The 24,495-nt window shown below is 38.9% G+C and overlaps 1 protein-coding gene across 1 annotated transcript in view; it reads left to right on the top strand.

Moving 5' to 3' along the window:
* zgc:112083 (uncharacterized protein LOC550461 homolog) overlaps nucleotides 1-23,095 on the top strand; it is a 50,182-nt gene extending 27,087 nt beyond the window's left edge. Inside the window, exons 4-10 of the mRNA XM_059968751.1 lie at nucleotides 1,124-1,235; nucleotides 7,246-7,398; nucleotides 8,825-8,902; nucleotides 11,796-11,916; nucleotides 12,757-12,895; nucleotides 14,878-15,002; nucleotides 17,307-23,095. Of these exons, the coding sequence (XP_059824734.1) occupies nucleotides 1,124-1,235; nucleotides 7,246-7,398; nucleotides 8,825-8,902; nucleotides 11,796-11,916; nucleotides 12,757-12,895; nucleotides 14,878-15,002; nucleotides 17,307-17,814 (1,236 nt within the window). The 3' untranslated portion in view covers nucleotides 17,815-23,095. The remainder of the gene's footprint in view (nucleotides 1-1,123; nucleotides 1,236-7,245; nucleotides 7,399-8,824; nucleotides 8,903-11,795; nucleotides 11,917-12,756; nucleotides 12,896-14,877; nucleotides 15,003-17,306) is intronic.
* The last annotated feature ends 1,400 nt before the right edge of the window (nucleotides 23,096-24,495 follow it).

Raw genomic sequence — 24,495 nt, 5'->3', positions numbered from 1 at the left:
ACTTCACTATCAAATAACTATCTGCAGATGCTGGAAATCTAAAATAAGCCAGCGGCACTTATTTCACCTAGTCTAATCACAGGACAATTTACAATGACCAATTAACCTACTAACCAGTGCGACTGGTGGGATGAATCCCTTACGGTCACAGGGAGAATGTACAAACTCCTTAGAGACAGCACTGGAACTGAACTTTGAACTCTGCCCATAGCTGTAATAGTGTCGCGCTAACTGCTACGCTACTGTGGCACCCCAATGGTACATCTTCGTCTATGGAGAGAAAAACAGAGATAGTGTTTTGGGTCAAAGATGATTCATCAACAGGAATACTTACATTTCAATTAACGGATGACGTTAACAGCCTTTATAAAATTTTCTGTATTTCAGAAGTAATTAATTGTGTAAAAAAGTCATGTAATAATATTATGTTTTCAACAATCACTTGATAGTGGCCATATAGAAAATGTGGTGGCTGGTTGTGCAGAGCAACCATCAAATCATTTAACCATATAACAATTATAGCACGGAAACAGGCCATCTCGGCCCTTTTAGTCCGTGCTGAATGCTTAAGATTTTGGAAAACTGCTTAAAATGTCCTTATTCATTTCACATCAGATTTTATTCAGTAATGCTTATGAGAAATAAGGTGGAGAATTTTTGCCATGATATGTAAGTGGCATTTGTGGTTGATGACCAAATAATTCCACACCATGGTAAACTCCCATCTCTTTGGAAAAAGTCTCATGTGATTTTTTTTCATCTGAGTGGAAGCTCAAGTATAGCAGTCTCCGTACTACTGAATTCATGCTATATTTTGTGTTTGAATCTCTGAATTGGAGCTTAAGCCCATAACTTCCTGATTCAGAAATGTTTTTTATTATGACATCTTAATCTTGCATAATATAATGCTAAGATATTTTATTAAGACATTGTACTATACCAGGAAAAGCTTTCATTCTAGTTGTATTAAACTTTTTTAAATTTTGAATAATTTGAAAAGTTAGTGGTGCTTGAAATTTCAAAGAATTATAATTATGCCGACTTGCAATCTGTAACGTTATTGCTTCTAAGTTTCCAAATTGGCATCTTTTGTCTTTGTGTTGATTTCCTTTTTTACATCCAGAGTACATTTGACAATCCAGAATGGTTTTACCGGCATGTAGATATGCATGGACAGTGCACAGATAAAGAAATTCTTCCAAACAAAGGTGAAGCTATTTCATGCTGCTGGAAAGGTAATCTAAAGATGCAAATGGATAAAGTAATAATAAGACTGGTATTTTAATACTACTATTCATGTGAACCCTGTTATTGTTTACTTTATGGCCACTTTCCAGCCTCCTTCAATAAGAAACACTGAGCTTGCTTTTACATCTTGATAAACTGCCCTGTTCCTGTTGCCAAGTGTAAAGTGACCCTAATTGCCAGTATCTCTCCATTGAGGACCAAACAAACTGCAACAGTGATTGTGGACTGGTGCTTTCAGCTGCATTTGCTCTGATATCAAGGTCAAATCTACCATACTCAGCTAATTCAGCCTGCAACTTGCCTTTTTCTATGTAGCCATGAGCATGAGTAGTAAAGGTTAAAGAAATGGAATTGTAATTTAAATGATTTTGTTAACATTAGTATTATTGTAGGGAAGGTACTTCCTAGTATATAGACTTGATTAACACCTATGAAAGAAAAACTGCTGATATGTTCCAATTTATTGGATTAGTATTATGGTTCCTACATTATAATTGTGACTACATTTTGTATAAAGAATTGATTTGAATGCTCTAGTTATGTGAAGACCCTTTATTAATTCAGGTATTTTTGCCGTATTCCATTTTTTTTAATATAGTCCTCTTAGCGATCTTTATTTCACTGCATTGAAGTTAGCTTTTAACTGTACTGCAGCTATTATCCATGGAAAAGAGTTCTGTTTATTTATTTATAGATGGAGATGCTGCTGGATAGGTTAATATTTATTACCTAAATTCCTTTAACGCAAATGGGCCGCTTAACATTTCAGATGACAGCAAACATATCGTTGTAAGTCTGGAGTCCCTGAAGTGCAATTAACCTGGTGCGATTTTATGAAAATTAGCTTTTAAAAAGGCATATGTTTGGATTTTTTTATCAGCTGAGGTATGGTGCATAAGAGCTGGGGTTATGCTCATTGTATACAGCAGTAGTTATGTCACAACTTGGATGCTATGTGCAATTCTGGTCAACAATTTATAGGAAAGGTGTGATTGAACTAGAAAGGGCGTAGAGGAGATCTTTGCGGATGTTGCCAGGGCTGGAAAAAATAGCTATGAGAAAAGATTGGATAAGCTGGGACTGTTTTCCTTGGAACACTGGAATAGAGAAGGATTAGTGGGGAGATGAGGACAAATCTCTGCCTAAAACTGTGATAGAGACAGAAACTCTACATAATTTTAAAAGTACTGAATGTATCATTGCAGTACTACACTAAGTGGTCACTATTAGTTACAAGTGTACACCTTATTAATGCAAATATCTAATCAATCATTTGTCAGCAACCCAGTGCATATAAGCATGTAGACAAGGTCAAGAGGTTCAGTTGTTATCAGGCCAAACATCAGAAGTGTGTTTTAAGTAACTTTGACCATGTAATGGTTGATATACCAGATGGGGTGGTTTGAGTAGATCATAAGACATAGAGCAGAATTATACTAATGAGCCCATTGATTCTTCTCCGTCATTCCGTCAGGGCTGATTTATTATCCTTCTTAACCACGTTATAATCTTCGATGCACAGACTAATCAAGAACCTGTCAACCTCCGCTTTAAATATACCCAATGACTTGGCCTTTAAAGCTGTCTGCACATTCAGTATTCCTCACATTCAATACCCAATGGCTAAAGATGTTCCTCCTCATATCTGTTCTAAATGGATGTCCCTCTAGTCCTGGACTACCTCATTATAGGAAATTTTGTCTCCACATCCACATTAACCCTTTCAATACTTGATAAGTTTCAGAGATTCCCCCACCCCAGCCCCATTCTTCTAACCTCCAGCACGGAGCTATCAAACACTCCTTGCGTTAACCCTTTCATTCCTAGAATCATTCTCATGGACCTTCTCTGGAGTCACTCCAATGCCAGCACACCCTTTCTTAGATAAAGGACCGAAAACTTCTCACAGTACTCCAAATACCTCAGCATTGCATCTCCACTTATATTCTAATACTCTCGGAATGAATGCTAACATTGCTTTTGCCTTCCTTACCACCGACACTACGTGAAAGTTGACCTTCAGGGATTCTGCATGAGGGCACCTAAGTCCCTTTACGCCTCTGATTTCTAAATTTTCTCCCTGTTTAGAAAATAGTCTACCTCTTTATTCCTTCTACCAAAGTGCATGACTATACTCTTCCCTACAGTATATTCCATTTGCCACTTCTTTGCTCATTCTCCCAATCTGTCTACATCCTTCTGAGGAGTCTCTGCTTCCTCAACATTACCCCCTCCACCTATCTTCATATCATCCGCCAGCCTGGCCATAAAGCTGTAATCCAAATGATAGGTGTATAACGTAAAAAGAAGCAGTTACAACACTAATCCCTGTGGAACGCCATTAGTCATCAGCAGCCAACTAGCAAAGTCCCCCTTTTTTCCCACTCTTTCCTTGTAATACCATGGGTTCTTATCTTGTTAAGCAGCCACAGCACCTTGTCAAAGGCTTTAAAATCCAAATAAACAACATCCACTGACTTTCCTTTGTCTATCTTGGCTGTAATTTTCTCAAAGAATTCTAAAAGATTGGTCAGGCAAGATTTCCTCTTAAGGAAACCATGCTGACTTTGACTTGTTTTATCATGTGCCTCCAAGTACCCGAAAACCTCATCCTAGTAGTAGACTCTAATATCTTCCCAAACACTAAAGTCAAGCTAACTGGTCTATAATTTCCTTCCTTCTGCTTCCCTCCCTTAAAGAATGGAGTGTCATTTGCAATTTTCCAGTCTTCTGGAACCATTTCAGGATAGTGACTCCTGAAAGATCATTGCTTATGCCTCTATAATCTCTTCAACTACCTCTTTCAGAACCCTGGGATGTGGTCCATCTGGTCCAGGTAACTTAACTGCCTTTCAAATTCAGAATCAGATTTAATGTAACCAGCGTATGTCATGAAATTTCACCTTTTGAAGCTAGGTAGATGCTGGGGAGGCTAGTGCCCATGATGGAGCTAGCTGAGTTTACAACTTTCTGCAGCTTTTTCTGATCGTGTGTAGTGGCCCCTCAACACCAGACGGTGATGTAACCAGTTAGGATTCTTTCCATGGTACATCTGTAGAAATTTGCGAGTGCCTTTGACATACCAATTTTCTTCAAACTCCAAATGAACTACAGCTACTGTCATGCCTCAATATGTTGGGCCCAGGATAGATCCTCAAAGATGTTGACACCCAGGAACTTAAAACTGCTCACCCTTTCCACTTCTGATCTCTCGATGAGGACAGGTGTTTGTTCCATTGACTATCCCTTCCTGAAGTCCACAATCAGTTCCTTGGTCTTACTGATGTTGAGTGCAAGGTTGTTGCTGCAACACCACTCAACTAGCTGATTTATCTCGCTCCTGTATGCCTCCTCATCATCATCTGAAATTCTGCCAACAATTGCTGTGTCATCAAATTTATAGATGGCATGTGAGCTATGCCTAGCCACACAGTTGTGAGTCTACCCAAGCGAGTAGAGCAGTGGGCTAAGCATGCATCCTCGACATGAGCCAGTGGTGATTGTGAGTGAGGAGAAGGTATTTCTGATCTGCACAGACTGTGATGTGCTGATGACGAAGTTTAGGATTGATTTGCAGAGGAAGGTACAGATGCCCAGATTTTGGAGCTTTTTAATTAGAACAAGGCATATGTTTGTGTTTAACACTGAGCTGTAGTCAATAAACAACAGCCTGATATAAATGTTACTCTTTTCCAGGTGAGCTAAGGCTGAGTGGAGAGCCAGTGAGATTGCATATGCTGCAGTCCTATTGTGGTTATAGGCAAATTGCAGCATATCCAGATCATAGTTTAGGTAGGAATTGATTCTAGCCATTTCAACCTCTCTGAAGTGCTTCACAGTAGATGTGGGTGCCACTAGGCAATAGTCATTCAGGCAGTTCACTCTGCTGTTCTTGGGCACTGGTATGATTATTGCCCTTTTGAAGCAAATGGGAACCTCTCTATGTAGCAGTGAGAGATTGAAGATGTTCATGAACACTCTCACCAGTTGGTTGACACGGGGTTTCATATCCCTACCAGGTACACCATCAGGGTCTGACATCGTCCTCTGAGACAGAGATCACAGGGTCACTGGATGCTACAGGGATTTGCATAGAAATAGTTTTATTCTCCCTTTCAAAGTGTGCATAAAAAGGCATCGAGCTCATCTGGGAGCAAAGTATCACTGCCATTCATGATGTTTTGCTTTGTAGGAAGCAATGTCTGCACACCCTGCCAGAGCTGACGTGCATCCAATGCTGTCTCTAGCCTCAATTGGACTTTCCAAGCACCTTCTTCCTAGTAAAAGCAACTACGTTAACCTCTGGCCCTGACACTCAAATTTCTGACATACTATTCATGATTTCCACAGTGAAGACTGATGCAAAATTCTTGTCAAGTTCTTCTGCCTCATTTGTTCCCTTTTACTACCTCTCCAGTGCCATCTTCCAGTTATCTCATATCCACACTCGCCTCCCTTTTACTCTAAATAATCTGAAAAGGTACTTTTGCTATCATATTTCATCATCGCTCTCCTTATGACCTTTAGTTGCCTTGTGTTGGTTTTTAAAAGCTTCCCAATCCACTAATTTTCTATTAATTTTGGCTATATTATATGCTCCCTCTTTTACTTTGATGCCGTCTTTGACTTTCCTCATCACTCACAGTTGCGTCATCCTCCCTTTAGAGTGCTACTTCATCTTTAGGGTGCATCTATCCTGTACCTTCCAAGTTGCTTCCAGAGATTCCAGCCATTGCTGTTCTGCTGTCATCCCTGCTAATGTTCCCTTCTATTCAACTTTGGCCGGCTCCCCTCTCATGCCTCTGTAATTCCCTTTACTCCACTGTTATACTGACACATGTGACATTAGCTTCTCCATCTCAAACTGCAGATTAAGGGTTGTCCATTAAGGGTTCCTTTACCTTAATAGTCAGCTGGAGGTCATGCAGCTGCAGCTCTAGTTTCTTAACATGGTCTCTAAGGAGCTGCAACTCAATGGACCATGCAGATATAGTCATCAAGGAGACTAGGTCTCCTAGAGTTCCCACATCTCACACTAAGAACCATTCTGAAACTAACTATGTACTAATAGACAAAGAAAGAGTGGGGAGCGATCTTCCTAGAAACTTACTTAGAGTTTCAGCTGTTCTCACCAAAGACTGTTGATCCAAAGCCTGACCGTGCCTACAATGGATGCTCTGCTTATACCTAGCTTCTTTTTAATGGCGTTTGCTGAGGTCATAACTGCTAATAGCGATAGGATTGAACCCCACCAAAAGGTCCCAAGCTCTTTTTAGACCTTGCACCACCTCACCAAACAAGTGACTGCTCATGAGGTTTTCAAACAGCTGATCCACTGGGATTTTCATGCAAAACAGTCTCTAGAATTCACAGAGAATGGTGCGAACAACAAAATGTATCCAGTGAGTGACAGTTCTGTGTGTGAAAATGCTTTGTTAATGGGAGAGGACAGTGGAGTACGGCCATATTGATTCATGCTGACAGGAATGCAACAGTAATTCAAATAACCATGCACTGCAACAGTGATGTGCAGAAGAGCATCTCTGAGCATAGAACATGTCAAACCTTGAAACAGATGGCTACAGCAGCAAGAAAACTACAAACATACACTCAGTGCCCACTTTATTTGACATAGAGGATACTTAATAAAGTGCTCAATGAGTATGTACTCTTGTTGCTGAAAGATGGGATTCAGCAGGTAGAGCTTTTAGAATTGGCAATGACACGGTGAGTAAGCTGGCCTTTTGTGTCATAAGCAACATACACAAAATGCTAGAAGAACTCAGCAGACCAGGCAGCGTCTATGGAAAAGGGTACTTTTTTCCATAAATGCTGCCTGGCTTGCTGAGTTCCTCTAGCATTTTGTGTGTGTTGCTTGGATTTCCAGCATCTGCAGATTTTCTCTCTTTTGTGTCAAAAATTTTCTTTTCTCACAAGAATGTATGTGTTCAATTATGAACAAACTATGCAGTATATTCTATTTTATGGATGTTCCAGGTTGTGGTGCTACATTCAAAATCAAGTTTAAACTTCGCGAGCATTTGCGGAGTCACACACAGGAGAAGGTTGCCTCGTGCCCCAACTGTGGAGGGATGTTTTCCAACAACACCAAGTTTTATGATCATGTTCGCCGGCAGACCTCGAATGAGCGTATGTAAAATTTCAGTAACATTTCTAATTGGTGTGCAGTGACAAACATGACTTCCAGAGAACAATATGTGAATACAGAGTTGAGATTAGAAACACAATGACTTTTATAATATAATAAAAACATCCTCTAACTCCATTAATTTTACACAATAAGATTGCACAGAGTGTCAAATTTACTCATCTTTAATCAAGCTTACTCTTTCCTTGCTAAATGGGTTGGGTATAGATTGGTTTTCACAGACTTTGTCTGATTATACATCTTGTGTGAGGCATTCTCTTCAGGAAAATTAAATGAGTGAGCATGCTCTTCTAGGTATTTTAATGTTTCCTAATGGTGAAAAAACTCAATACCATAAATCGACATTGCTATCCATATATGTAAATCCTAATGTTTGTTGAAAGTCTTAATAGGTTTAGTGTTGTATTATTATGGATGGTGTTTTAAAAGCTTTGTATACTGATTGGGATTACATAGGAACGTAGCAGCAAGAGTAGGTCATCTTTAAAGTCTGCTGTATGATTCGATGTAATAATGGATGATCTGCCTCAAGCCTCATCTCTGATGGTGAGCATGGGATGCTGTTATAAAAATGATCTTGTCTTTTGTTATAACAACAAAATATTCAGTACAGCAGTTAGTGCGACGCTATTCCCGGGGCATCGGAGTTTGGAATTCAATTCTGGCATTGTCTAGGAAAGTTTGTACGTTCTTCCTGTATGTGCGTGCGTTTCTTCCAGATGTTCTGGTTTCTTCCCACAGTCCAAAGATCTACTGGTTAGTAGGTTAATTGGTCCTTGTAAATTTGGATAGGGTTAAATTGGTGGGTTGCTGGGTAAAGTGGCTCAGTGGTCCTGTTCCGTGCTCTATTTCTAAATAAAATAAATAAAAATTGAAACAGGTGGTAGTTAAATCACCTAAATATAGCATCCTCTGCCTGTTACCACAAATCTAGTTTCCTTTACTTTTCTTAAAGGCACACAGCACATTATTTCCTTTTGCATTTTGCAGTTCTGTGTAGAATTCATAACGCTGAAATGGGATAATTGGCCCACTACTCCATGCCAATGTTTGTGTTCCATATATTTCTTCTCATCCTATTTGACATCATTTTTTCTATCAGTGTAACTTTCTGTTTCCCTATGTTCTCTGCCGTTTATATCTGCTGGTTCACATGGTAACAAGTTCCAAATTCTACTCATTATAAGGGTATAAAAATATAAATTTATTTTAGTATTTTGGTATTCCACCTAGGTCTGTTCCATGGATGGAGACATTTCCTGATATTAAAATCTGTAGGCCTCCTGTGATGGAGTGGCTAATTTTATCACAGGTGGAGCAGATAGCAAAGTCACAATGTTGAAAGGATTAGCTTTGAACTCGATTCAGATTTTCAGAATGTACTTAATTATTTCTGCTTGATTTTAGAGAAGATGTTTTCTTGTCAACACTGTGACAAGCAGTTTGCAAATGAAAGACTGTTACGGGACCATGTGCGGAATCATGGTAAGTTGTATTACTGAGAAGGCAACGTGGGTTAATGCTATGTGTATGCCCTCGGGACAGTTGATTTTCATATTATATGATGTGAATGAGTTGGTGTAATTTAAAGGTGATTTGGCACACTGCATAGTTCTATAGAATCATCCACATTGACTCCATGTACTGTAGGCCTTTACTAAGGAGCAAGAAACAAATTTGCTAGAGGAACTCAGCCAGTTGGGCATCATCTGTGGCGGAAGAAAGGAATTGTCGAAGCTTGGGGACAACACCCTGCATCCGGATTGAGAGTGGAGAGGAAAAATAGTCTGTAAAGAGGAGGTGATAAGATGTGTTGGTGGGCAATAGGTGGATCGAGGAGATGATAGGCATAAGGAACCAATTGATGCAGTTGAAAAATAAAGATTCATGTGCTTAACCAAGGCTGGCAATTGAGTAAAAGTACTGATGGGGTGGGATTAGGGTAGAGAGGATGGGGATATACCATCAAAGCTGTCACTTTTTGGATGAGCTGTGGAAGTTCTGATCTCTCTACCCAATCAAGTAGATAAAAGTTCCCTTTGTAGCATTTGAAGAACTGAGAATTCTCCTGACTACAATTCTCATTCAATCAAAACTAATGTAATAGATAATTGAATGTTATAACCTGACAGCATCAATTCTTCAAAATTTTTGCTACGTGTGCTACATTCAGAGTTACACAGCAATGAAGTGCTGCAACATTCAAAAATCCTTAGAATTCTATACCGTAGTCTTCTTTTTCCTCAGTGTTTCCTAGAAACCCTCCCATTAGTTGTGCATGTCGAATCATTATTAGTCCTCCCAGAGTCCGCCACCTTACACTTATTAGAATGAAATTCCATCTATCATAGCTTTCCCCTTCAGTTATTTGGTCGGGTATTATTAGACTGGCTATCCTCGTTTCTACCTTCAGCAATCATTTGCAGATCATTCTCTACATCCAGGTATGGTGGATTCCGGTTAATTTGGACATAGCGAGACCAGTACATTTTGGTCCAATAAAGCAAGTGCCTCATTTAGCCAAAGTGAATAAGTTTATGGAAATAGTTTAAGGTATAAAAAAGACAAACTAAGTAAAAAAAATGTATTGAAGTGAAATATATAACAAATTAGAACACTACCAATACTGTTGTAGAATTATAAAACTATAAAAGTATTTGCATGTGTTAACTATAAAACTGTATCAGTTCCAAATACTTATCGGCAGAGGAATATATCTATGTCGTGTTCTTTTGACTAAATTAATAAAATCAGCACAGATAATGGACTGTCGACACTTACATCCTCTAAATCATTATTTTCAGTGTAACATTCAGATGTTACCTTCAAAGTGGAAACTACAAAGAATTTGATACCCTAATTCTTTGTAGTTTCTAACTTGTAGAAACAATGAAATCATTTCACTTTCTCAATTAGCTTTTGTTCTTTAAAAGTTGCATGCACAACTGTGAACTTACTGATCATACCTCCTATATTCATATCTAAATCATGCTCACATGCTCACAGATACAAAATCAGCCCTCCATCATTGCTCTCTGCCTCCTATTACTAATTCAGTTTTGGATTCAATATATAATTGAGCTGGATTCCATGGACTTTAATGTTTTGGATCAGACTCCCGTGTGGGACCTTGCTGAAGTGCTTGTACACTGCAACTGCCATCATCAATGCACCTCCAACTTCCTGTAATTTTTTTCCCTTCCCCTTCTTTCTTCTCCATTTCCCACATTACTTCTAAGCATTTTTACCTTGCTGGTCAGCTTGTAGGTTCCCCAAACTGCTAGCAAATGCTAGTTATGATTGCCAAAGCATTCAAGGCTACCAATATGAAAGAGATTTTCAGTTATATATCTTTTTTTTTAACCCTTTTGCAGCAAGGTACAAAAGCAATGTGATATTGACAAGATCATCTGTTAGTGAAGTTGTTTGAGGAAATGGCATTACTCTTCAGATTCAGATTTATTTCTCACATGTACAGTGAAGTGGACAGTTTCCATTAATAACTAGCACACCCAGTGATGTGCTGGGGGCAGCGTGCAAGTGTTGCCACACATTCTGGCGCCAATATAGCAAACCCACAATGCTCAGCAGAACACAACGGGCAACGAAACAAGCCTCTCGCATGCGCACACTCTCGCACTCTCTTCAAACAGAAAAGTGGTGCCTTGTGCACCTGATAAGACATTCAAGACTTTGGATTATCTTGTTCTAAGTAGAGTACAGAACTCCCCCATTACTGTATTAAATGCTCTTTAAGGTGTATGAATTCTTGTCATGGGATCTGATCTCATCACTTTTGATTGCATTGTGCAGTGAGGAATCTGGCCAAAATTTGCTATGTCTCCATTGTTCTGAATGCTTCAGAAATAAATAATCTGCAAGCCTTATACTATGATTTGCAACTAGCACTAGAAGAGATCTGTGAATTTTGTACACACGGTACTTTGTAAATTAAGTTTTAACAGACAAGTTATTTCTATTATGAATGGGATACTGGCAGCCTCGTGGTTTATGGCAAATTAAATATGCTCATTTATGGAAAGGTTAGAGATGGAAGTGGGAAACACACAAAGATCTGAAGTGACACCCTGCAGTATTGCTGCAGAATGTTGATGGTTTTATTCTGCCATCTTTAACTGATCCTATTCCTCTGTCTATCCCTACTGAATCTCAGATCCATTTTGGTAGTGATTAGCAGATTATTGGTAGACTCTTTCACACAATAGAATGGAAGAGTCAAAAAAGCTCAAAGTAAATTAAAGCAAATGGAAAATAAGAATTTTTTGATTTACTAGTTTCTCTTATGTTTCTCTTTACTAGTGAACCAGTTCTCTTATGTTTCTCTTTACTAGTTTCTCTTTATGTTTCTCTTTACTAGTGAACCAGTTCAAATGCCCACTATGTGATATGACCTGCACTACTTTCTCCTCATTAAGGACCCATATCAAGTTCCGCCATTGTGATGAGAGGCCATATGGATGTGACTTCTGTGAGAACAGGTAACTGTTGTAGTAGTTGCTCAAATTTCTGCTGTAATGCATAAGTTTTGATTGGTACTTAGCATACTAATTAGGTAGAGGACAGGGCTGACATTCTATGTTCTGGCATATAATCACAAAGCAAAGCTGCATCCACATCTGGCTTGGATTCTTTGGAGCCAGTTCAGCATAGCACTGTTGTTGTAATTGAGGAAAAGAATTGATTTTTAAGCTTTCTCAGTCAACCCCATCACCAAAGTGTAGCAGAACAAGCTGTGGCTTGCTTAAAAGGTTAAAAGGACTTAAAGTATGTAGTAGTAAGACAGAAAGAGTTCATCTATTGCAGCTGATGGGGATATTTAGAATAATGGCCCAAAAAAAAGCCCAGAGCCCTACAATTTTCTTCATTTTCACACTTATGTGATAGATTGTCTTGTTAGGAATTTCCTGAAGAGTAGACTTATGGATAAACAAGACCAAGGTAGTTTACCTTGAATTTGGGCTTTAAGGTGAGGGAATTGTTCCTCTTTGTTCCGCTTAATTTGGAAGGCTGTGTGACAATATCTTACACTTTGTTTAAGTGACAGCTTTATGTTATTTCTGTGTTTGAATTAAATTTATAGCTATGTTACAAACCTGAAAATATTGAACCATTTAAATATCATTAATATGTATTAAAATTACGTTTTGCACGTTAGGTAGTATAACCACATTCTGAAGATTTATTGCTTCAGTGTATGTGGTGAGAAAAGTGAGGAGGCTATGGTTAATGTATCATAGAGGTTCTGGATCCACTGAAATTTCTCTAAACTTCCTTCCATTAAAAGCAATGTATAATCTGTATACTTCCTTCATTTCCAGTTTTAAGAATTTGTATGACCTAAGGAAGCACATTGAAACACACAATGATGAGCCTACTTACCACTGCAGCTCTGAAGGGTGTAATTTTAGTGCTCGCAGTGTGCAAACGCTTAAACAGCACTATAGAAGGATACATGAGGTGAGTAGATTACAGTGGCATTTTGCATATTTTAGAGACCTGAATTTGAAATCACTTCAGAGTTGTGCTATCCAGCTATTAAATTCTCTTTTGTATTTTGTTTTTGCTGGGTTCAGCATCACAGAGTTATACAGTATGCATATGTTGCGACTTTTTATTGATCTGCGCTAATCCTAAATGCACTGCCTATTTGAGTGCAGTTCTAAATGGCTCTTAAATGTAGTAATTGTAACTGATTCCAGTATTACCTTGGGCATTGCATTACTGATGTCAAGAGCTTTGTTTTGGGGAAGCAAAGGAAACTTGCCTGTCAAGTTCCCAGTAAAACTCCTCCTTTTCAAGTAAAACATAGAAACATTGAGAGAAAAACTACAGCACAATACAGGCCCTTCGGCCCACACTGCCGTGCCGAACATACTTCAGAATTTACGTAGGGTTTACCCATAGCCCTCTATTTTTCTAAGTTCCATTTACCTATCCAGGAATCTTTTAAAAGACTCTATCGTATCCACCTCCACCACCATCGCCAGCAGCCCATTCCACACACTCACCACTCTGCGCAAAAAAACTTACCCCGGACATCTGCTCTATACCTACTTCCAAGTACCTTAGAACTGTGCCTTCTTGTGATAGCCAAAACCTATGCCCTTTTGATAAAACAATTTTGCCAATCTATCCTATCTGTGTTTCCCATCATCCCGTATACTTCTATCAGTTCACTCCTCGGCCTCTTTCTCTCAAGGAAAAACAATCTCATCCTGTCCAGTCTCAGTTACTTGCACTGCTGGGGTTTGGGCATTGAAGATCCTGCCTCTCTGGTGGTGTTGAGGGCTTCCTTCATTGGGTCAGTAGCTTCCAGTTTTCTTGGCCTACTGTACTGTCAGTCAAGTGGAAACTTGAGAATACTTTTGTACTCAGATGTAAAAGGATTCTTCATAACAATTTTGTTTTGCCAGTCAAGGTTATTAGTCCTGAGCCGAACCCCCAAACCTGGAGGATTGGTGAACCACTCTTAGACTGGCCTCTACGCATTAGCACTTGGTCTCTTGGTAGGGCCACCCATGCCAAACAGGTCAAAGCATAATGGCCTGACTTCATCCAATGTAAAGTACTGTGCAAAGACTTTTGCAGAGTACTGTAGTAATTTTAAGTACTGCACTATACTGCTGCAAAAAAAAAACAAATTTCATGACATATGTGACTGATGATAAACCTGCTTCTGATATAGTTTTTATTGTGAACTGAGAGAGGGAAGGGAGCAGGGAGAGGGGAATTCATGGTTGGGAAAAGGGGAGGGAGTGGGAACGACTGAAGAGACCTTCTGTAATGATCAAATAACCAATTGTCTGGAAGCGACTGACCTTGCTTGGTGACTCAGGACTGGGTTTATCTGCACTCATGCAACCACCCCCCGCCCCAACTCTTGGTGCTCCTTCTCTGCCACCTGTCCCACACCTCTCCTGCAGCACTCCACCCTCACCATTCCCAACACCTTTGCTCCCACCCGATTTACAAATTCACTCTCTGCTTCACATTGACAAATACAGTACTGTGCAGAAGTCTTAGTCAATGTATATAGTGCTCCAATGATGGTGAATTTCTTCTGCATTTTTGTATCATTCCTATGATACAAAAGCTTGTGTTGCTCCAAGGGTGGCTGAAACAGTGTTTTATAAAGTTGCAACATGAAATATAGGCCTCACATACAGGGCCTTGTAAAAGTATTCAACTCCCCAACCCAGCTGGTGATGTCTTGAGATGCTGGTGACTTTTGAGCACATGCAACATAGCCAGTGAAAATCATTCCTCATTTAATTCTGGTGTTACATTGGATCTTTGTAGCTTGCCTGCCACCTTGTGGAAAACATCAATCAAGAATACAATAACCTTTTAAAGATTTTAGCCAATTGTGCTTGAACAGGAAAAAGACCTTGAAAATATTTCAAGTCAATGATACAGTGTGTTACTATGCCTCTTTCCAGGGGGAAACAAAGCCTCGATACAAATGTCACATCTGTGCCAAATGTTTCTCCTGGGCCTACACCCTAACAATGCACCTCCGCAAGATGCACCAGCTGAAGTGGCCTTCTGGGCATGCACGATTCAGGTGGGTGATGTTACCTGTCTGATTATTGCTGATACTGTTTATTTGTATGAGTTTTGTTATCTTTTAGTGAGAAAGTTCCAAACCCTTACCATCAACTGGTTGAATGCCATATTTCTTCCCTTTAATACCCCTACCCATTACATTAATTCTGTGCCTCTTGATTTTTGATCCCTTTGCTAAGGGAAGAAAAATGTTTTTCCAAGTTATTCTATTGAGGATAGATAAGTTCCTCCTTGCGCCTTGTTTGGCACATCAGGTGGTGGCAACCTTGCTGCTTCTTTAGCATTTGTCTGTTGTATGAGACCGAGTGGCTAGCTCGATGCTCAACCCAACACGATGGAAAGTGCGTAAGGAGCTGGCTGGATTTGAACTTGGGGGTCTCTTGTTCTGAATCAGGGTGCGGATCCCACTACACCACCGGCACAGACTGAATTTTATTTGTTATTGTTCATGGCGACCCTGTGGATAGTGTAGTTGATCATAGAGTTTTTGTTGCAAGATATGGAAGCAGATCTTTCTTCTGCGCAGGTACTGATGCTGCCCAGGATGGGACCCGTCCAGATTCGAACTTGGGACCATCCGCCTTAAAGTCCAATGCTGATGCCACTATCAAATTCTATTTAGGCTCTTCATAATTTTATACTTTTTGTTTTTCCTCGTTTCTTCATTTCCAAAGTAAAACTATCCTAACATGTGCAAACTTTCATTATGCGTAATTTCCCCTTACTTCTGTATTGCCACCACATCTTCTTTGGTGTAATAATTTTCAGCTGTGATGACCAAAACTGTACATGGTACTCAAACTGTACTGTAAGATAATGTCACATCCAGTTCCAACATAACCTCCCTGCTTTTTTTTTACTTTTCCTGGATTACTAAATCCTGAGTGGCTTTTTTTAACTACCTTATGAATGAATTTGGAGATGTATGCTAAGGTTCCTTTGTTCTTCCACGTCATTCAATATTCTGTCGTTTATGTTGCATCTATCCAATACATTGTCTAGCACTTCCCCAGATTGATTTCCTTTTGTCACTTTTGACCAGGCTGTCTTTATTTAATACTTCCCTTCTCACAACACAGTCAATTTTTGTATTATGCCCCTGACCAAATCCAATTCTAAATCTTTAATAATACTAAAGAAAATGACCAGTGAGCCTTTGGGGTCCTTGTCATAAGGTTTTCTAAAATTCATGTAGACTACATGAGCCTACCCTCAAAGATCCACCTTGTTAAGTTGTCAAAAAACTTAATCGTTAATTAGACACACCCTTCTTTTAACAAATACAAGGTGAACAACCCTGACTAATCTATATCTTTCCATGTGACAGTTCATTTCTTAGAATTGATTCCAATAATTTGTTCACCATTTTAAGATGACTGCTTTAATTTGGTATAATTCCTCTTTCCCTACCTAAGTAAAAAGTGCGAAGTTGGAAGTCCAGCAGTCCTTCACTCCTCTCCCAGGAAAGAATGAAAAATGGTCAGAATTACCTCTTCCATGGAGACTTTGAAATTTGAATATTTTTAAAGTCTTGTTTCCTCTTTCATGAAGTGTATATCATCTGAACTTCACACTCACCGTTCTTAATTTACAGTATTGATATTACCCCTTCCTTTTGGTGAAGTTGGCCACACAATTTTAAAACTAATTACAGTTTAGTTGTGGATTTAGCTGAAGGTGATTTCTCTAACCCCACCAAAAATGTGAATTTGTGATCTAGGGTTTTAAAGCTAGTCTTCTGATTTGGAGTTGGGTGTTGTCAAATAAGCTAACCTACCATATTCACTTAATTTATAAAATAGATAGGCCCAGGTTTATAACTCCAGTGTTGTAATAATGCAGTTTGTAACAAGTGCACCTGTTGTACCCTGATTCATCATTTGAAGCCTCTTCCAGGGACACCTATATCCATCAGTGATCATTGTAGCTTTGTTTTTCTTCTTGAGGATGGGACGAAATAGAGATTTTCTTTTCAATATAAAACAGGAGAGTTAACAAAATCATTTTACATTATGATGCCAACATAGAATTGGCTTTCCCATCAATCTTAGTTGGGTTTAAGACCAGTCCTAGAAGTGAAAAGTTATCTTGTTTTAAGTTATTCTTACACTTTAGTATTGACTATGATTTAAAGCACCTTATTGGCTGTGAAGCACTTTGGTTTATCCTAAATAATACATTCTATAAAAGCAGGGGTTTTTAATATAACACCATTCAGCTTCTCAAGATCCACACTTACCAAATGTAAAATAATCAGTTTTATTGAACAAAAACACAAAATCTTTTTGCTTTCTCTGTTTAGATACAAGGAGCATGCCGATGGATACCTGCAGCTGCATATGGTCCGTTACGAAACTGTTGAGCTGTCACAGCAAATCATCAAGGACCTAGAGAAGAGGCATGGGCGCCGAAGGAAAGCAATTGATGCATGTCTTCCAGCACTGGACTCCTGCCATAAGATACTTTCCAGGAAACCTACAGCTGGAAAAGCAGCAAGAGAGGATGACTATCTTGCTTCAGCTGCCCAACTGAGATGTGCCAGGCAGCAGGAAACCAATCTACCAGCTAAGCCCACATCCAAAACATTGCCGTCAAAGCACAGTGACTCTTCACAAGCCTCCAAAGTGGGTGAGATGGATATAGGTGTTCCTGGAAGAGACTCCTCTGTCCACTGTGTTCTCAGAGATGTAGCGCAGACAGCACCAAAGCCAGCTACTGTCCTTGAGAGAAATGATGACAGTTCCTCTCTAGACCCTGTGGAAACGCTGGAGAAAGTAGCACGAGGGCTTGGAATTCAGATTATTGGGTAGTCATGGTTGCTGGTGGTGAAGCTGTAAAGCCTTGGTCACCAAGTTCTTTCAGAGATAATTGCCTGAAGAGAGAGTGTGAAGAGGTGGAGTTATATTTAATGGAATTCTGCTGACACTATGCCATCAGAAATGCATGGCTGCTGTTTGCTGTGCCAGGTGCTTTAGAGAAATATCAACCTTTTTCCCCCTTCTGTTTCACAGTGCTGAAGTTTATTTGTCCATTGTGCTTGAGAGAATGGGCTCCAGATCCTATTTCTTAATTTAGGCATGTGAGGCTTAGACAGACCAATATAACAAGAATGAGGGAAGGCCAAATGAAACTAGTTGTAAGATTAGGTGGGGTGTGAAAATACAGTTAGAAAAGATAATGACTGTGATGAGGATATCGCCTTTTTTTTTACTCTTTTCTTTTCTTGAATTGCACAAAGTTTTGGAATAGGTGTTAAACTGGGTTTTTGGGGAGACTTTAAATGGCAAAGCCATCTCCTGTCAATACCTGCTGCATGCACTATCAGATGTAGGTTCATTTATTTCCTGTTACATGATGTAAAAAAGTGCATCATGCAAAAAAAGTGTCTTTATGTTTTAGTAATGGGCATGTTACTGTCTAACTGTAGATCATTGTCTTTCCTTATTCTCATTGGGAAGAGACTTGGTTTATAATTACATTGACACTGAAGGGATGACATAATTGGTTCATGATGTGATGAGGGCCCTTGCCTTTAAATAACCATCTGGGGGCAACTGTTCTGAGGAAAAGTTGCTGACCTGAAATATTGGCTGGTTTCTCTTTCCACAGGTGCTGCTTGATTGACTTCTTTCAGCTTTTCTGTTTTTGCATCTGCAATTTTATTTGTTTTCTACTATCCACATTTAGTTGCAAAGAAGTACTCTTAGATATTAATGTTTATATGCAGCCATTTCATTTTTAAAAGATCTTTTGCCTTGGTCATAACAACAGCCACCCCCCTGAGCAATTGGTTACAGCTGTTGAAAATAAAAAAAAATTGCAGATGCTAGAAATCTAAAATGAAAACAGTAAGTGTTATAAATTCTCAACAGATCCAGCCTGACTGTAGGAAAGAATGCAGTTAATGATTCCGGTTAAAGACCCTAATGCCAGTTGTGATGAAGGGTCTTCAAATCTTCAAACTGAAATGTTAACTCCTGTTCTTTTCTCACAGGTATGGCCTGGTCTTGATTATTTCCAGCATTTACAATTGCACTTCAACTCAAAACCTTTGTCTTATCTTTTATATCTTGTTTTGGGATTACTTATCCCACTTAACTGTTTAGTGTTTTAAAAAAACAGGATGCTGGAAACACTGGTCAGGGAACACCTGTGGAATGAGACAGTTAATGTTTCACGTCCAGGATCTTTAATCTGAATATGTTTTTTATCTCTGGAAAATTTCTCTCCAGGCCAGTGACAGTGAAATAATTGCTATGCTTCAGACACATCACCTTTTCTCCACTCTCTATCACAAATATTTTAGTCCAGAAGGCACACCACAAACATAAATGATGCTATTGACATAAATGCCTTCTGAGACCAGTAAAGGCTGAGTGTGTACACTGCTAAATGGATCAAGCTAGACCTCTAAATTGTTCTGCCCCCTAGTAGAAACCAGTCTTAGAGATCTGGCTTAGTGGTGAATGGGCAGTGTTGCCTTATGTGTATTTTAATTGAGTTTTATGAATATTTCATGATGGGCTCAACCTATTCTAGTGAGAACCATAGCTCAAACTGTTTTTAGTTGCACAATCAATAAATGAAACCAAAGGGAATCCTTGGGTTTATAAAGCCCTTTGTTTTTGAGCACGTTTAAGATCTGATATAGGTCTGAAAGCTGGGACCGGTGAGCAATCCAAACTGTTGAGCAGCAGTTAACGGCATTGTACACTCAGACTGCTGCATTGCAGCACAGAACAAAATACCATTGATAAAGACAATTTGCCAGCAGTGCAGTTTTAATGACGGAGAACTGCCTTCTCCTTGTCTGGCATGTATCATCTTCCATCACGCACTTTTGTAGTCAACTCTTAAATGCTTCCTCAGGTTCTCATTTTACTTGGAATAAGAACTGCCAGTCTTGCTGGTTACTGGCTGTACGCTTTCTCTGGAAAAGAATGAGGACCAGAGCAGTTGGATCACTTTGTGATAACTGCAATGATTGAAACCTTAGAAACTCTATTCAATCTTAAAGAACAGATACTGACCTATTGAAGGCTGTGCAGTTTTACCTGTTTTTAAATCTGTCCCACCAACTTTACCAAGATAAAGGGATAAGGCAAGGGATTAGTTACTTCAAGGCTGGGACAAATCTTTGTATCAGAGTTGCCTTGGAGAACCCTGCACCATCAGCAAGTTGAAACAGTTGTATTTCTCCAATATATATGGCCTTGGTAAAGGAGCAGAATCTTTTTAAACTATGCATCATTTTCTTGCATGTTGCTGATGGTTCGGTTTTAAGCATAAGGACAGTCTTGTTTCCAAGGGAGGTTGCTGTCAAGTTCCAAAAATCCAGCAGGTGACTGGGACCAGAAATAGGAAATGGAATCCCAGCATTTTTTAAAATCTTTGCTTACCAACACTGCCGCCTCATAGAATGCTAATGGAACAATGAGTTGCAGTTCATTTGGGAAAGAACTGAGTTCTATTTTAGCTCTGGGGTTTTTGATGTTTTGTTTTACATTTTAAAGATTTGTAGATAATTTGCTGAGGAGCTAAAACTATCTGTTTATAAATAGAAAATGCAGAGCTGCTTCCAAATTTATCACTAAAAAACGTAGGTCTAGTTTAGAGACTCCATTCTTTACTGCTGCCTTGCATTAAATTCCATATGAAAATACTCAAAAGTAATGAATAACTGTAATTTTCCATCAAATGGAAAATTTCCTGCACTGCAAAATAAATTTGGAGTGTTTGTGTTAACTTGATGTTTGATCAAATGAATAATTTGTAAACTGTTGTTTGGGGATTGTGGTACATGATTTACAGTGGGAATTTATTATTTTTATTTTAGATTTCCACCTTATGCAGTTCTGTTTTATCTTCAGTAGTTTAAAGTCTCTGCCCGCTAATTCTGGAAAACATCCAGTATTTTAAATGAAATTGTTGTAAACGTGTAATGGCAACATGGTGTTGCTGATATTGTAAAGACTCGCACTATGAACTAGTATGGTGGGAATGAATTAAAAATGTTTACAGTGCCCTATGAAAGTATTTATCCCCCAACCCTTAGTTCATATAAATAAGTATTACAACCAGAGATTTTGATTAACTTAACTGAGAATTTTTATTTGTGAAGCGCATGTTCTTTTTCAAAGTAGAGCCCAAATAAACAGGAAAAATTGTAAAACATTAAAACTAAAAATTCAGAAACTGAAATGTCAGCAATTCAAAAGTATTCATCCCTCTTTGCTCAGTACTTAGTTGAGCCTCTTCTCGCAGTTATTACAGCCAGTAATCTTTGTGGCTTTTGTTAAAATCTTTTTTATTACAGCCAGTAGTCTTTGTGGTAAGTCTTTATTAGCTTTGCACAACCTGATGGACCAAGATTTGCCCATTCCTCGCAAAATTGCTCAAGTTATGCCAGATTATTTAGGGAGCAGTGGTGGACATCATTCTTGTGGTCTTGCCAGAGATGTTTGATTAGGTTAAGGTGACTGGGCCACTAAAGGATGACAATTTTCTTCATTTGAAGACACTCACTTTTACAGTGTTGTCCTGCTGAAAGATTAATTTCCTTCCCAGTTTAAGCTTTCTGGCAGAAGCTAGGAGGTTTCTATTCAGGATTTCTCTGTATTTGGCAACATTTATCTTCCTATCAAACCCAACCAGATTTCCAGTCCCTGCTGCTGTCCCCATAGCTCAATGCTACCTCCACCACACTTTATAGTAGGGATAGTGTTACATCGTTGAAGTGCAGTATTAGATTTACACTGCACATACCACTTAAGAGTTGAGGCCAAAAGGTTCCACTTTAGTCTTATCCGACCACAAGATCTTCTTCCACATCTTTACAGGATCTTTTAAGTGAAGCTTTGCAAAGTCTTTATGGGCAAGGATATATGTTTTTTATCCAGGGCTTCTTGCTTGCCACTGTCCCATAAATACCTTTTTGTTTAAGGCCTTAGAGATTGTGGAGCCATGAACATCATCTCCAGCTGCAGCCACTGACTTCTGCAGCTCCCTCAGAGTGACTGTTGGTGTCACAGTACCATCTCTTAACAAGTGCCATTCTTCTCCAACCACTAAGTTTAGAGGGGTGACCTGACCTAGTCACTGTGGCTGTGGTTTCATATTTTTCCCACTTTCTCATGATGGACTGAGCTCCGAGGTGTTTTCAGTGCCTTTGAGGTGGTCTTGTACCCTTCCCTAGGTTTGTGCTTCTGTGTTATCATTTTCCTGACTTGCTTTGGCTTCATTTTGGTTTGGTCTGTTGAAAAATCTACCAAACCATTAGACTTGCATTGAATTCAGAAGAATAAAATACACTGTCATCGAAAACAGGTGATCTTCTAATTTTCTACATTAACTGAGCATTGTAATTACAAAGAGGATGAATGTTTTTTCAGTTTCACAATTTGAGTTTTTAATTTTTAGTAAATCGTTGACAGGTTTTGGAATTTTTCTTTTGTTTTGACATGATGCACAATGTTTTGTAGATTAACTCAAAAATCCTACTTCAATATATTATAAATTTAGAAAAGGAGACTTTAAAAGGTGAAAATAGTTCTGGGGGCTAAATACTTTTTCAAAGCATTATAGTTAAAGACCATTTAAAATGTACTGGTTTTCATAGGATTTTGTTGTTGTATTTTGTACTGGGCACAGCCAGGCTAATGTTGTTTAACATGATTCATCTCAAGCTGACTGAAGTGGGAGTGTATTTTTATTTGCCCATATAGCTGGGAGCCTCACCTACAAGGAGCATCATTCTACCTGGCCCAGCAAGTGCAGACTTGTTAATGTTTATATCTGCAATAGCTGTTCAATTTAAAATATTTGCAGTTTTTAATTGTAGTTCCAATTAGTGGTTATGTTGCAAATAAAAGATATAACTAGTTTTTTCACTGTCTAAGAGCTTGTTAAATCAAGATTACTTTGTTTTTTTTTAATTTGACAATACTTTGTTGTTGCTTCCAGTTTGTCTGATATTCCTTGTTCTTACATCCAGCGCCAGTGCTGGTAAAGCATTAACCAGCCATGACTACATTGTACTCACTGTCTTTGTCTCCAAGGCAATAGGGATGGGCAATAAAGCTTGGATCCACCCTCTGTGTTCCAGGAACAAGTATATAAAAAACACTCTCTGCTCACTGCCTATTTAAATAATCAAGACAGCACTCTTAAAAGAGTTGTCATTACATTGCAACAAAAGTACTTTTAGCTCTATTGTAACCAATATTACAAATCCACAATCTTATTTTTCAGGTGGTAAGACTACACTAGAGAGTGCTGTTCTCTTGCTTGCATGCATTGAATTTTTAACAAGGCTTCAATAGTTTTATCATCAGATTCCAATATATTACCATAATACAATATTCTTACAAGTAAAATATTTACTTTGCAAAGAAGAATTATGTTTTTTTTTGTCATTGTGAATCTCATTGGCTCTTCACATGGCCTTGGATCATCAGGACATTACAATACCTATGTCAGGATGCTGCTTGTTCACTATAGCTCAGTGCTTGCCTTCATTCCTGCAATCCTAATTGATAAGCTACAGGACCTGAGTCTGTACCCCCTCTGCAATTAGATTCTCGACTTCCTAACCGGAAGACACAATCTATGTGGATTGATGATAATATCTCCTTGCTGATGATTAACACTGGTGCACCTCAGGGATGCCCAGTGCTCTACTTTCTCCATACCCATAACTGTGTGGCTAGGCATAGCTCAAATGCCATCTATAAATTTGCTGATGATACAGCTGTTGTTGACAGAATCTCAGTTGGAGATGAGGGGGCATACAGGAATAAGATATGCCAGCTAGTTGAGTAGTGTTGCAACAACAACGTTGCACTCAATAGCAGTAAGATGAAAGCTGATTGTGGACTTCAGAAACAGTAGGTCAAAGGATCGCAAACCAGTCCTCATAGGGGGATCAAAAGTGGAGAGTGAGCAATTTCTAGTTCCTGAGTGTTAAGATCTCTGAGGATCTAACCTGGTCCCAACATATTGACGCAGCTATAAAGAAGGCAAGACAGTGGCTATGTTTCATTGGAAGTTTGAGGAAATTTGGTTTGTCACCTAAGACACTTAAACTTCTATAGACTAACCATGGAGAGCATTCTGAAAAGCTGCATCACCGTCTGGTATGGTGGGGGTGGGGCTACTGCACAGTATCAAAAGAAGCTATAAGTTGTAAACTTATAGTTGTAAAATTTGCCCCATCTTGGGTAGTATCCACGACATTTTTAAGGAGTGATGTCTCAGAAAGGTGATGTCCATAATTAAGGACCCCCTTCATCCAGTACGTACCCTCTTCTCATTGTTACCATCAGGAAGGAGGTACAGAAGCCTGAAGAGACACACTCAGCGATTCAGGAACAGCTTCTTCCTCTCTGCCATCAGAGTTCTGAATGTGCAATAACCTCATGATCTCTACCTTTTATTATTTCTGTTTTCAATTTTTAATTTAACTATATAACACGCATGTATTACAGTCGGCC

This window comes from Hypanus sabinus, chromosome 4, assembly GCF_030144855.1.
Source record: "Hypanus sabinus isolate sHypSab1 chromosome 4, sHypSab1.hap1, whole genome shotgun sequence".
Classification (NCBI taxonomy): Eukaryota; Metazoa; Chordata; class Chondrichthyes; order Myliobatiformes; family Dasyatidae; genus Hypanus; species Hypanus sabinus.
The sequence above is the reverse complement of the archived record's forward strand: the minus strand, read 5'-3'. Positions and strand labels throughout refer to the sequence as shown.